The 13049-nt window shown below is 32.9% G+C and overlaps 1 protein-coding gene across 6 annotated transcripts in view; it reads right to left on the reverse strand.

The window, feature by feature from the left end:
- ZC3H13 (zinc finger CCCH-type containing 13) overlaps positions 1 to 12029 on the reverse strand; it is a 79435-nt gene extending 67406 nt beyond the window's left edge. For 5 of the 6 annotated variants that reach the window (XM_044670626.1, XM_044670629.1, XM_044670625.1 and 2 more), the window contains exons 1-3: positions 11898 to 12023; positions 11465 to 11574; positions 9484 to 9595 (exon numbers count right to left, since the gene is read on the reverse strand). In XM_044670626.1, coding sequence (XP_044526561.1) covers positions 9484 to 9595; positions 11465 to 11574; positions 11898 to 12014 — 339 coding nt within the window. In that variant the 5' untranslated portion in view covers positions 12015 to 12023. Of the gene's footprint in view, positions 1 to 9483; positions 9596 to 11464; positions 11575 to 11897 lie in introns of all 6 variants that reach the window. The other variant, XM_044670622.1, reaches the window with a different exon arrangement.
- Between the last annotated feature and the right edge of the window lie 1020 nt (positions 12030 to 13049).

The raw sequence follows: 13049 nt of genomic DNA on the forward strand, positions 1-13049 counted from the left end.
TGGTTTTATTTGGGAGTTTTTGTTATTTATGAATGTGCTCTTATAATAATGACCAATATGGAAGTGTGTTTTGCATGACAATTAAAAAGAGAAAAAATAATTACTTAATTTAAAATAAGTGAAAATAAAAAGATGGATAGGGAGTAACCCCGGAAGAAAAAACTTTTTTTTTTGACATAAAGGATAAAAATATTGGCATACAATGAGATGAACATTATGCCAATTCCACAAAAGTCTTGTATCTCATCATCTGTTCAAGTTTCAAGAAAAACTTAAGAGTACAAAAAACTAAGCATCTTGTTGGGTACCTCTAACAGGATTGAAAAAAATACTTTTGTAACTTAAGTAGACTCCAAAAAAAAGGGCAGACATTTCCTTTCAAGTAAAGATAAAAAGGGATTTTCTTTTAAAAAGCAGCATGTAACTAATGTAGAGAAATGAAGATCAGTTTATGTTCTAGCTCAAATTTAGTGATATCAACCTTGAAAACCCTCTGGAAAATCTCAAAAAAGCAGGACAGCCATAGGATAGTGACTGACACAGCACAGCCACAAGTCCTGATGACCATAGCTCCTGTCAATCATATTTCCTTTCCATTGTATTCACAAGGAATATATCTTAAACCAGGCTTCAACAACTATATAAGCAATTCAAAAAGGGAAAGGAAAGGACAGGAATAAGCATTTATATACAACCTACTCTGTGTCAAGCATTCTGCTAAATTTGTTTTTTTGTTTTGATTTGATTTTTTTTTAAATCCATACTTTCCATCTTAGAATCAATACTCTGGATTGGTTCCGAGTCAGAAGAGCTGTCTGAGGTAGGCAATGCAGGTTAAGTGACTTGCCCAGGGTCAAAGAGTTAGAAATTATCTGAGGCTAAATTTGAACCTAGGACTTCCCATATCTATCTAGGTCTAGTTCTCAATCCACTGAACCACCTAGTTGCCCCCTTCTGGTAAAGGTTTTACAAATATTATTCTATCCTCACAACAAATCGTAGGAGGGTAGGTAATTATTATCACCATTTTACAGCTGATGAAAGTGAGGCAAAGAGACTAAGTGGCTTACCAAGGATCACATAGCTAGTAAGTATGTGAAGCCATATTTGAATTCCAAGATCTTCCCAACTGCAGGGCAGCACTCCAGACTGAGCAAAGGTGACCAGATACGTTTCCTACTAATACCATGCTAGTAAATTAATAAGTATGAGTGGTTAGTAAGAAGTGTATTTCTGTACATTGAGAGTAAAGCTTCACCAGAAAATTGGGCTTACTATAACATACTTCTGGGTAACATGGCAACTTAGTATACAAGGTTTTGTCTTGTTCTTATTTTAATAATTTTATTAATAAATTTGTTATATATTATGATATGATTTTCAACATTTCTTCTTTTTTTAAATCTCAAAAATATTTACAAACAGATCAACACAATGTCCAGCCATGACTCCAGAGAAATGATAACCAACAAGCTTGTCATCCTCCAAAATGAGGTGATAGACTGAAAATGTATGAGACATACATTTTTGGATATGACAAATGTAGGAATGTGTTTAGATTGTGTGTGTGTGTGTGTGTGTGTGTGTGTGTGTGTGTGTGTGTACACACACACAAAAGGTTTTATTTTCCAATGAGGGGGCCACAGGAGGAAGGAGAGAATAAATTCTTATTAATGGAAAAAGTAAAATAAAACCAAAAAAAAGTTATATTAAAGTCCACTAAATAATAGATAAACCTTTTATATAATCTTGCCATGCTATCATTAGATGTCTAGACATGCCATCATTGGAAGATATGGCAACTATCTAGGGTGAGAGGAACAGGAATCAAAAAATACACCAAAGGTGTATACTCAAGGTGGCTGATAGAATACATGTGGTAATAATAATAAAGATTAGATTAAAAGTAAAATTAGAGGGGATAGATCAGTTCTATTCTGGTCATGCTTAGTCTGAAATGTTCATAGGACATCCAGTTTGAAATAGGCACTTTAGAACTGGTGCTCATTTAAAGAACAATTAATCCCAATACTATATAAACTATTTGGCAAAATAAGGAAAGGAATCCTACCAATTTTTTTATGACACAAAAATGGTGCTGACACCTAAGACACAAAGACCAAAAACAGAGAAAGAAAATTATAGATCAAAGTCCTTAATAAACATTGATGCAAAAATCTTAAATAAAATATTAGCCAAGAAACTACAGCAATATATCACAAGGATTATTTACTATGACCAGATGGGATTTATACCAGGAATCCAAGGCTGGTTTAATATTAGGAAAACTATCAGCATAATTGACCATATCAATAACCAAACTAACAGAAATCACATGTTTATCTCAATAGATGCAGAAAAATCCTTTGACAAAACACAACACCTATTCCTACTGAAAAAGCTAGAAAGCAATAAAAGAGCCTTTCCTTAAAATAATATGTAGTATTTATTTAAAGCCATCAGCAAGTATCATCTGCAACGGGGATAAAGTTAGAGGTCTTCCCAAAAAGATAAGGAATAAAGCAAGGATGCCCATTATCACCACTATTATTTAATATTGTACTAGAAATGCTAGTTTTTCAAGTACAATTAAAGAAAAAGAAATTAAAGGAATTAAAGTAGGCAAAATAAGGAAACTAAACTATCACTCTTTGTAGATGATATAACGGTATACTTAGAGAATCCTAGAAAATCAACTAAAAAACTAGTTGAAATAATTAATAACTTAAGCAAAGTTGCAGGACACCCAAATAACTATCAGTATTTCTATATATTGCAACAAAACTCAGCAGCAAGACTTAGAAAGCAAAATTCCATTTAAAAATCAATCTAGATAAAATACTTGGGAATTTATTTGCCAAGACAAATGCAGGAATTGTGTGAACACAATTACAAAATACTTTTCACATAAATAAAATTAGATCTAAACAATTAGAAAAACGTTAATTGCTCATGGGTAGACTGAGCTAATATAATAAAATTTTACTTATTCAGTGCCATACCAATCAAACTCCAAAAAAACTATTTTATAGAACTAGAAAAAATAATAAAATTCATCTGGAAGAACAAAAGATCAAGGATATCAGGGAAACTAATGTAAAAAAAATGTGAATGATGGTGGCCTAGCATTATCAGATCATAAAGAGTAGTATAAAGCAGTAGTCATCAAAACAATCTGGTAATGGCTAAGAAATAGATGGGTGGATCAACGGAATAGATATGGGGCAGATGACTTCAGCAATCTAATGTTTGATAAAACCAAAGATGCCAGTTTTGGGGAAAAGAACTCACTATTTGACAAAAATTGCTGGGAAAATTGGAAAACAGTATGGCAAAAATTAGGTTTAGATCAATATCTCACACCCTATACCAAGATATGGTCAAAATGGTCTATGATTTAAACGTAAAGAGTGATATAAGTAAATTAGGGGAACTTTCATATTTATGGAGGAGAAAAATTTATCACTAAATAAGAGATAGAAAACATTAAAAGATGTAAAATGAATAATTTTGATTATATTTAATTAAAATGCTTATGTACAAACAAAACCAATGCAACCAAGATTAGAAGGAAAATGGGAAAAAATTTTATAACAAATTTCTCTGATAAAGGTCTAATTTCTCAAATATAGAAAGAACTAAGTCAAATTTATAGGAACCAAGTCATTCTTCAATTGATCCATGGTCAAAAGATATGAATAGGCAGTTTTCAGATGAAGAAATCAACTTCAATGAAAAAATGTTCTAAATCTCCCTTGATTAGAGAAACGCAAATTAAAACAACTCTGAGATACCACCTCACATGCCTATCAAATTGGCCAATATGACAGTAAAGGAAAATGATAAATGTTGGAGGGGATGTGGCAAAATTGTGACACTAATGCATTGCTGGTGGAGTGGCAAACTGATCCAACCATTCTGGAGGGCAATTTGGAATATGCCCAAAAAGCTATAATAAAAGGATGCATAATTCCACTACTAGGTCTGTATCCCAGAAAAAAAAATTGTTTAATCAGAAAGGATCTGCTTATACAAAAATATTTATAGCTGTTCTTTTTGTGGTGGAAAAGAATTGGAAACTAAAGGGATGTCTCTCAATTGAGGAAAGATTTAACAAATTGTGGTATATGATGGTGATGGAATACTATTGTGCTATAAGGAATGATAAACAGGATAATTTCAGAAAGAGCTGGAAAGACCTACATGAACTGATGCAGAGTGAAATAAGCAGAACCAGGAAAACATTATACATGCTAACTGCAATACTGCAGAATGACCAAATGTTATAGACTGCTACTAACAGCAAAACAATTGATCCTAGAGAATTCTAAGGGACTTATGAAAAAGAATGCTATCCACTTTCAGGGAAAGAACTGTTGAGGTAGAAATGCAGATGAAAAGATAACTTATCACTTGTTTATTTGGATATATGTTCTAGGATTTTTATATTCATTTGCAAAAATGAATAACATGAAAACATTTTTCATAAAAATGTATAACCCAGATTGAATTGCTTATCAGCCTTGGGAGGGGAGAGGGAAGAAGGAAGACAATATGGATCATTTAACTTTGGAAAACTTATGTAGAAATTTGTTATTAAAAAAAAATTTTAAGTAAATTTTAAAATACACAAAAAATGAAACTACTATATATAAAAGAGGATATTATGGTTGATATGGGAACCATTACTCAAAATAGTTCTGTGTGTATTTATGTGCATAAGCACACCTATTTTCATTTTTCCAAGGTAAAGACAATCCAATTCCTATAGATTCCAATACAATACTAACAGAGGTCAATATAAATGGGATCATCGGTTCTATCAAGGTTTTAGAATACTTAGACAAATCAAAATACTGTATTTTACTGGAGTAGTAAATGAAATTACTCAATAATAAATTATATAAAGTATTCTCAGAAGTTTTCCCCAATATTTTACTGTGTGATCTAAGAGACATACAATTCACAGAAAGAGAAATGTTAAAGGTACATAAGCATTAAAATGTAAACATACATGTACAAAAGCAATGTGGTATACTGTGCATTTTCTAAAATAACTGTATTTGGAGATGCTTGAGATACTGCAAGGTGAAGTGATTTACTCATGGTCAACTTATCTACCAGTAAAAGACAAGACTGGGACTCAGATTTTCCTGGCTCAAGTCAGATCTACCCACTAAGTCATCCTGTCTCTGTTATTCCATTTCGCTGTTAAGACAGTTCTAATTCTCAGTAAGTTTTTCCTTATCTGGAACTGAAATCTACTGAAACCCTACTATAATTACCTTAAAGACAGGTAATTTGTGCAAAAAAAGTAGCTTTCAACAAGATGCAAAAATTATTTTGTGATTTTTTTTTAGTTAAATTTTGATTGATATTCATAGTCTCCAAGGGTAAGTCTACAAAAATGCTAAATTTATCTTCACAATAAATAATACATAATAGTTTTAAGATTATGTTAACAAAACTAAATTTTCATAATTATAAATATGTTTACAAGCAAATGTCTTTACAAAAATCCTAAGAATTTTAAGTTGTTTTTTCTTATCCATTTTTTTGGAATTGATATATATCAAACAGATGTCAATTTATGCCAGGATAAATAAAATTATTTCCCTTTTATAATTATTTGGACTCAGGTTTTCCAATTTTCTAACTTTAAGACCAAGAAAAAAGGTAGGCAGATCTGAGGATTTACCCTTGATATTTAAGTTTGGCCAAGAAAATAGAAAACTTTTATCAGAGGTTCTTAATTCCTCTTAGCACCTAAAAATCTAATTTGCTTTAAGTTCTATATTGTGTTAAAATACTATAGGGCTTCATCTACTGTAAAAACAGGACTATATGTAGCACAGACTTCATCTCTAAACATTTCAAGGACCCACTCCTCTACTAGACACTTTACAATAGAGTTAAGCTCCTAAGGGGCAGAGACCATCTTGGTTTTTTTAATTCTGAATACCCAGTGTCTAGCTTAGCTGTTGTTGTGTCCAACTTTTCAAGACCCATTAGACCAGAGCACTTCAGGACCTTCTCTATCTTCCAATATCTCCCTAAGTCTGTCCAAGTTCATGTTCATTGTTTCCATGACACTAGCCATCTCATCCTCTGTTGTCCCCTTTTTCATTTGCCTTCAACCTTTCCCAACATCAGTCATTTCCTTCTTGCCTTCTCATTTGTGACCTCAGCTTCAAAACTTGACCTTCCAGTCAATAGTATTAATTTCTTTAAGTCTTGACTAAATTGATCTCCTTGCTGTCCAAGGGACTGTATTATTTAAATGTACTGGGGTTCTATTTGGAGGGATGGAGACTCAAGATTTGTAGTGTCTGACAACTTCCTGTGGACATGTGGGGGACTTTGAGACTACATTCCCCATGATCCAATGAGTTTCCAGTTTCGGACATGGAGACGTCAGACATCCCACGTATAGGGCAGCTTAAATTTGGAGGTCAGGCTGGAGACGGCCCTTTTTTTTTTTTTTTTTGGATACGTAGCAATGACGGGCACTGGTGGTAACTTTGAAGAGTTTTTACCAGGCGTGTGGTCTAACCATTTTTCTCTATCAGCATGGCTATTAAAATATTAATTTCTCTTATATTATACGTCTTTATCATTTTTAATCGTAACAGGACTCACAAAAATCTTCTCCAACATCATAATTCAATGGGTTAATTCTGCAGCACTCAGATTTCCTTATAATCTAACTCTCACAGCCATACACTGCTACTGGAAAAACCATAGTTATGACTATACAGACCTTTGCCAGAAAGCCACTATCTCTGCTTCTGAGTATGATGTGCAGATTTGCCATAGCATCTTTTAATTCCATGGCTGCAGTCACCAAATGCAATCAACTTTGAGTCCAAAAATATAAAATCTAACCCTGCTTCCATTTCTTCTCCCTCTATTTGCCAGGAAGTGAGAGGCCCAGTTGCCAAGATCTTAGGTTTGTTTTGTTTTGTTTTGTTTTAATGTTAAAATTTCAAGCCAGCTTTTTACACTCTCTTCTTTTATTCTCAAGAGGCTCCTTAATTCTTCTTCACTTTCTGCCATCAGAGTGGTATTGTCTGCATATCTGAGATTGTTTATATTTCTCCAGGCAGCCTTAATTCCAGCTTTTGATTAGCCCAGGCTAAAATTTTGCATGACATACTCTGCATATAAGTTAAATAAATGAGGTGACAATAAAAAAGCCTTAACATACTCCTTTTCCAATTGCAAACCAATCTGTTATTCTATGTTTGGTTCTATATGTTGCTTTTTGACCCACATATAGTTCCTGAGAAGATGATCTGGTAATTCTCATCTCTTTGAGGCCTTGCCAAATTTTGTTGTGACCCACACAGTCAAAGATTTTAGTGTAGTCAGTGAAGCAGAAGTAAATGTTTTTCTAAAACTCTCTTACTTTCTTCATCATCTGGTGAACGCTGGCAATTTGGTCTTTTAGTTTTCTACCTCTCTGAAAACCAGCCTGCTCTTCTGGTAATTCTCGGTTGTCATATTATTAAAGCCCAGCTTGCAGAATATTAAATATAACTTCACTGATGTGTAAAATAAGTGCAATTGTTGAGTAATTTGAACTTTCTTTAGCATTTCCCTTCTTCAGGATTGGGGGATAAACTGGTCTTTTCCAATCCAGTGGCCATTGCTGAGTTTTCCAAATTTGTTAGCATATCAAATGCAGCACTTTTAACAGCCTCTTCTTTTAGCATTTTAAATAGCTCAGCTGGAATTTGGTCAGCTCCACTAGCCTTATTATTAGCAATATTTCCTAAGGCTCACTTGACTCATTCTCCAGGATTCTGACTCTGTATCAGTAAACACAATATTGTGGTTATCAGTGATGTTAAAATCTTTTCTATATAAGTTCTTGCCACTTCTTAATCTCCTCTACTTCTGTTAAGTATCTACCATTTTTGTCTTTTATCAAACCCATTTTCACATGAAAACTCCCTTATTACTGCTAGTTTTCTTGAAGAGATCTCATCTCTCCCATTCTATTGTTTCCTTCTATTTCTCTGCATTACTTGTATAAGAAAACCTTCTTATCCCTCCTATTATTGTCTGGAATTCTACATTCAGTTAGGTATAACCTTTTCTTTTTCCTTCCTCAGCTAGTTATAAAGCTTCATCAGAGAGCCATTTTGCTTTCTTGCTCTTTAACTTTAGATTATTTTTGTTGCTGCCTCCTATACAATGTTGCAGACCTCTAACCATACTTCATCAGGTACTCTATCAGATATAATCTTTAAAATCTATTCATCATATCCACTTCAAATTCATAAGGGAAATTATTTAGATCATACCTATATGACCTGATTTGGGATTTTCTTGGCAAAGATACTAGAGTGGTCTGTCATTTCCTTCTCCAGTTTACTTTATACATGAGGAACCGAGGTACACAAGGTTAAGTGATTTGCCCAGGGTCACCCAGCTATTAAGTGTCTGAGGCCAGATCTGAACTTAGGAAAATGAGTCTAATTCTAGGCCCAGCTATAAGAGGGGAAATTAGATATTTAAGTTATGGTCGCATTCCATTTACACACAGCATTCTATCCATGGTGTCATCTAGCTAACCTGATATACAGTAGGCACTTAATAAGTGCTTGATGAATTAGATTAAAAGTACAATCAGAACAATGAAAATGAAAGCTCAAAATAAAGTAGACTTTTCAAATTTAGGTATGAAAAAATTGTTACACCTTGATATGATCTGTATATCCCTTTGGTTAATTTTAACATGTTATGGGTCAAATTGTCCTCAGAGAGTTCAGAAAAGGAGAGTCAGAATAATAATCTGTTAATGCTTACTCTATATGTTCCAAAGAAGCAGAAGCTCTGATTATAATGAATAGCTTACCAAGACAAAATTTAAATCCTTTAAGAAAATAAAGAATTTTCTCTTTACCATATTCTCTTACCATACCATACCATTTCTCTTTGCCATAAATGTACACTTTTAAACTCCAGAAAAGAACAATTCACCAAGAAAGAATGTACTTGTGGCTAGTAATCAACTTTCATTATGTCTTCGAATGTCTTCTATTATAAATTAGTAAGCTGGATTCTACTACATAATTCTCATTTTGTTGTCATGATTTGATGCCCCAGAAGTCTAATTACCTCTAAGTAAACTAAAAAAATCAAGTTTCTGAACCTACACACCAAGGACCAGACAGACCCACAGTGATTTCACCAGGATTTAGACATCCTGTCTAAAGCCCAGATTAAGATCCAGATAATCAACCTCTTTCCAGCTCTATAATATCTTAATTAAAATAAAAGAATTTAAAGCAATTTGGATGGATTCAGATTCAAAAAGATATTTTTGCTATATAATTATCTTCTATCAGCTACCTTAAGGAATACTATTAAAAATTTAAACAATAATAAATCAAAATCATACTTTTAAGTTTCTAACAAAAATGAAAGATAAAGATCTTTTCAAGTTATCTGATATCTAAGAAAACTTGTTCCTACCCTAACTGGTGAAGATGACTCCTCGGTATTTCTTTTCTGAGGCTCTGTTTCCACATCTTGCCGCTTATTCTTCATCCTTTCCCTGAGATCACCAGTGGGTCTTTCTGGTGATCTGTATTATTTAGAAAAAGAAAGAAAATTTTATGTGATATGACTCAGAGAACCAACTAGAAATTCACTCCTAAATATGGATACTTTCAAAATTTTAGTGACTAATCAAGTTTGGAAAAATTAATCCATGTGGTTAACTTTACAGCACAGTCAAAAAAATAAGCAATAGGGAGGGGCACCAGTGGCTCACTGGATAGAGAGCAAGGACTGGAATCGAAAAGGCCTGATTTAAAATCTGGCCTCAAGAGTTACTTTCTAATTGTATGACCCTGGGGAAGTTACTTGATCCCAACTATCAAGCAGTTACTGCTCTTCTACCTTGGAACCAATAATTGTATCAATTCTAAGATAGAAGATGAAGGTTTAAACAAAATAATTAATACTCGATACCATTTAAAATGTATATAATTAAACACTTTGGTCAGACAATGAATTAAGTTGGGAATCAAGTAGATACGTGAAGGCAATAGCATATTAGGAACAGTAGATCCAAAAAAAAATCAATAAAACTAAGAGAATATTAAAAATAATAAGCTTTATTGTAAGAGTTATTACCTTTAATGTTATGGTGCCCAAAATTTCACAAATTAAGGACAACAGGTTGAATTGCATTTGAGAAAATATCTAACTTCCTTAAAAATGCCTATCATTATGAACTAAAACTGTGTTCCAAGCTTTATTTTGTTAAACTAAATTTATAGACTTCACCAAGAGAAGGAAAAAAATAGTGAATAGCTAAATGACATTTTCTTGTTACTATATTTGGGGTATTCTGAATAATTAAGGGTTAAATAAGTGTTACAAATTGACTTTAAAGTTAATTAACATCTTAGTAATATTTGTAGATGTTTGGAGCAGGTAGGTAGTAGTACAATGGATAGAGTAACAGACCTAGAGTCAAACAAATTTGAATTCAAATCTGATCTTACACACTAGTTGTATGACACTGGGTAAGTCACTTGACTTCTATTTACCTCAGTTTCCTCATCTATAAAGCTGTTGTCAAGATCAAGTAAGATAATATTTGTAAGGTGCTTAGCACAGTCCCTGCAAGCTCTGAAAAAGCAAAGCATATGACTTAAAAAAAGAAACTTAAGAGAAATGGACTCATGAATATTTTTTACTACTAATATAGCTATTCTAAAACTTTACTTTGTGACATTCATTTAAATCCTTTTCATCACATCTTGTTGGTCAATGGCACTACTACTGAAATTTTTGTTTAAAAAAAATTACAATTAGCTCTTTTCTCATAAAAATAAAATAATGGTTACACAAAAATCAAATTCTTGAGATTCTGAAAATTCCTACTAACACTGCTTTAAGGTGATATTAAATATATTACTAATAAATAAAAGTAAAAGAAGGGGGGCAGCTGGGTAGCTCAGTGGAGTGAGAGTCAGGCCTAGAGACAGGAGGTCCTAGGTTCAAACCCGGCCTCAGCTACTTCCAGCTGTGTGACCCTGGGCAAGTCACTTGACCCCCACTGCCCACCCTTACCACTCTTCCACCTATGAGAAAATACACCGAAGTACAAGGGTTTAAAAAAAAAAAGTAAAAGAAGCCCACAGAAGAATTACAAAAATAAGCCATTTTCTGTCAGTTATTTTAGATACTTATAAACCCTATTTCAAACCCAATGAAATAATACTAAGCAAGGAAAGTTTATTAAAAACATTTCCAATAAAAATTTAAGCTTGAGAAAAGATCCAATGTGTACATACCAATGTTTCTTTTTTAACAACTTTATAAAAGTTTACTGCTATCTCTTCCCCATGACCCCACAAAAATCTGGCCGGATTTATTTTTACATATGACATATTGAAATCTTCCAAGAATTCATGAACAATTTTTAAAAATCTAAATTTACCTTCTATAACTGCTGCTATAACCTTTGCCTCGAGGTGAAGGGCCATGTACAAATCTACAAGTGTTCCCATAGGGACAGTTGCCAGTCTTCAGCCAGTTACGGCATTGTGTCTAAAAGAAATACATATTACTGTATGAATTCCATGAATTTTAGTAATAATTTAGAAATAAGATTTCTGAGAAGCAAAAGCAAAATAAATCCAATCTTTTCAACTAATCAAAAAAGTTATTCTTAAAATGCAAATGAAGAGGGGAAATTTATTAAAATTATTCATTTTTTTAACTCTTTTGAAAAGATAACTGAAAAATTCTACCAAAAAATAACTTTATCAACATTTCTATATTAAAAGCTAACAGTTCTAAGCTAAGTCAAGCTAATATTCGGTATCAAGAATTCCAAAAGAATTCTCATGTTTATAGTGCTAATAACTCACCTCAGCTGTATTTCCAGTGCTGGGTCCAAGCCTTTCAAATACACTCGGTCTTCGGGATGTGCTATCAGATATGGTCTTGGTATTTTCCACTGTGACCTTTCTTCTAATTTTTGACATCTTGTACTACTTTAACCAAAAAAAAAAGACAAAAACTGTAAAATACTTTGGTTTTGAATAATTAAAACTAAATTTACAAATAGAACAAGTATAAAAGGAGAAGCATTACAGTTGAGATAAAAGATAAACTCGGCCAGAGATAAAAAGAATAGATTATTTTGCTTTTGTTTTAAAGATATGCACCATAAAAACAAAAAATTGCTAGTCAAGTTAATATGGTATCTGAAATTTCATTTACTCATAAGTTTTTAAAAATCATTTTCTTCCATTACATTTATCATGATCACATTAAATTTGGTTATTTCTTTAACGGATCTGTGATCACCCAACTCACAACTTGTACTACAATGAATCCTAGGTCTTATCTTTATGGGGTATCCATGCCTGCTATCATGTTTGTCCACATAACATTCCCCTTCCCTTAAATTCTCAATGTTCTGAGAGCATGCTCAATGGAATCACTGGTTATCTTTCATTCTTGTCATTTTTTATCATACATTCCCTTGATGACATATTTTACCTCAGTTCTACATAATTCTTATTTATACAATATCTTATACAGAACTTTCCTGAGCTCAGAATAAATCTCTCTATTAATGTCCTTTAAATAACCCCTTAACAATTCTTTCAAAACTATAGTGCTCCATGATTTACGACCATTTTATATTCCTCTGAAAAACCCAGAAAATGCTTCCCAAAAATTTCTTTCCTTCCCTGGAGATCTTAACTAAATAGAAATCAGTTTCTCAGTTTTCCTTCCCCTGGTAGAGTTTACTGCTAGAAAAGATACCTAGATAAACTTTCCCTTTTTTCCCCATTATACTAGAAATGAAAAGACATCCAAGGTGATTGATAATAATGGGTCGTTAGACAAAAATATTCATATAGCTATTTAGGGCAACTAGTTGGCACAGGAGATAAAGCACTGGATTTAGAGTCAATAACATCTTCCTGAGTTCAAATCTGGCTTCAGACATTAGATCTGGTGTGACCCTAGCAAGGTATTTAAGTCTGTTTGTTTCAGTTTCCTCATCT

The sequence above is a fragment of the Gracilinanus agilis genome, chromosome 3 (genome assembly GCF_016433145.1).
Source record: "Gracilinanus agilis isolate LMUSP501 chromosome 3, AgileGrace, whole genome shotgun sequence".
Classification (NCBI taxonomy): domain Eukaryota; kingdom Metazoa; phylum Chordata; class Mammalia; order Didelphimorphia; family Didelphidae; genus Gracilinanus; species Gracilinanus agilis.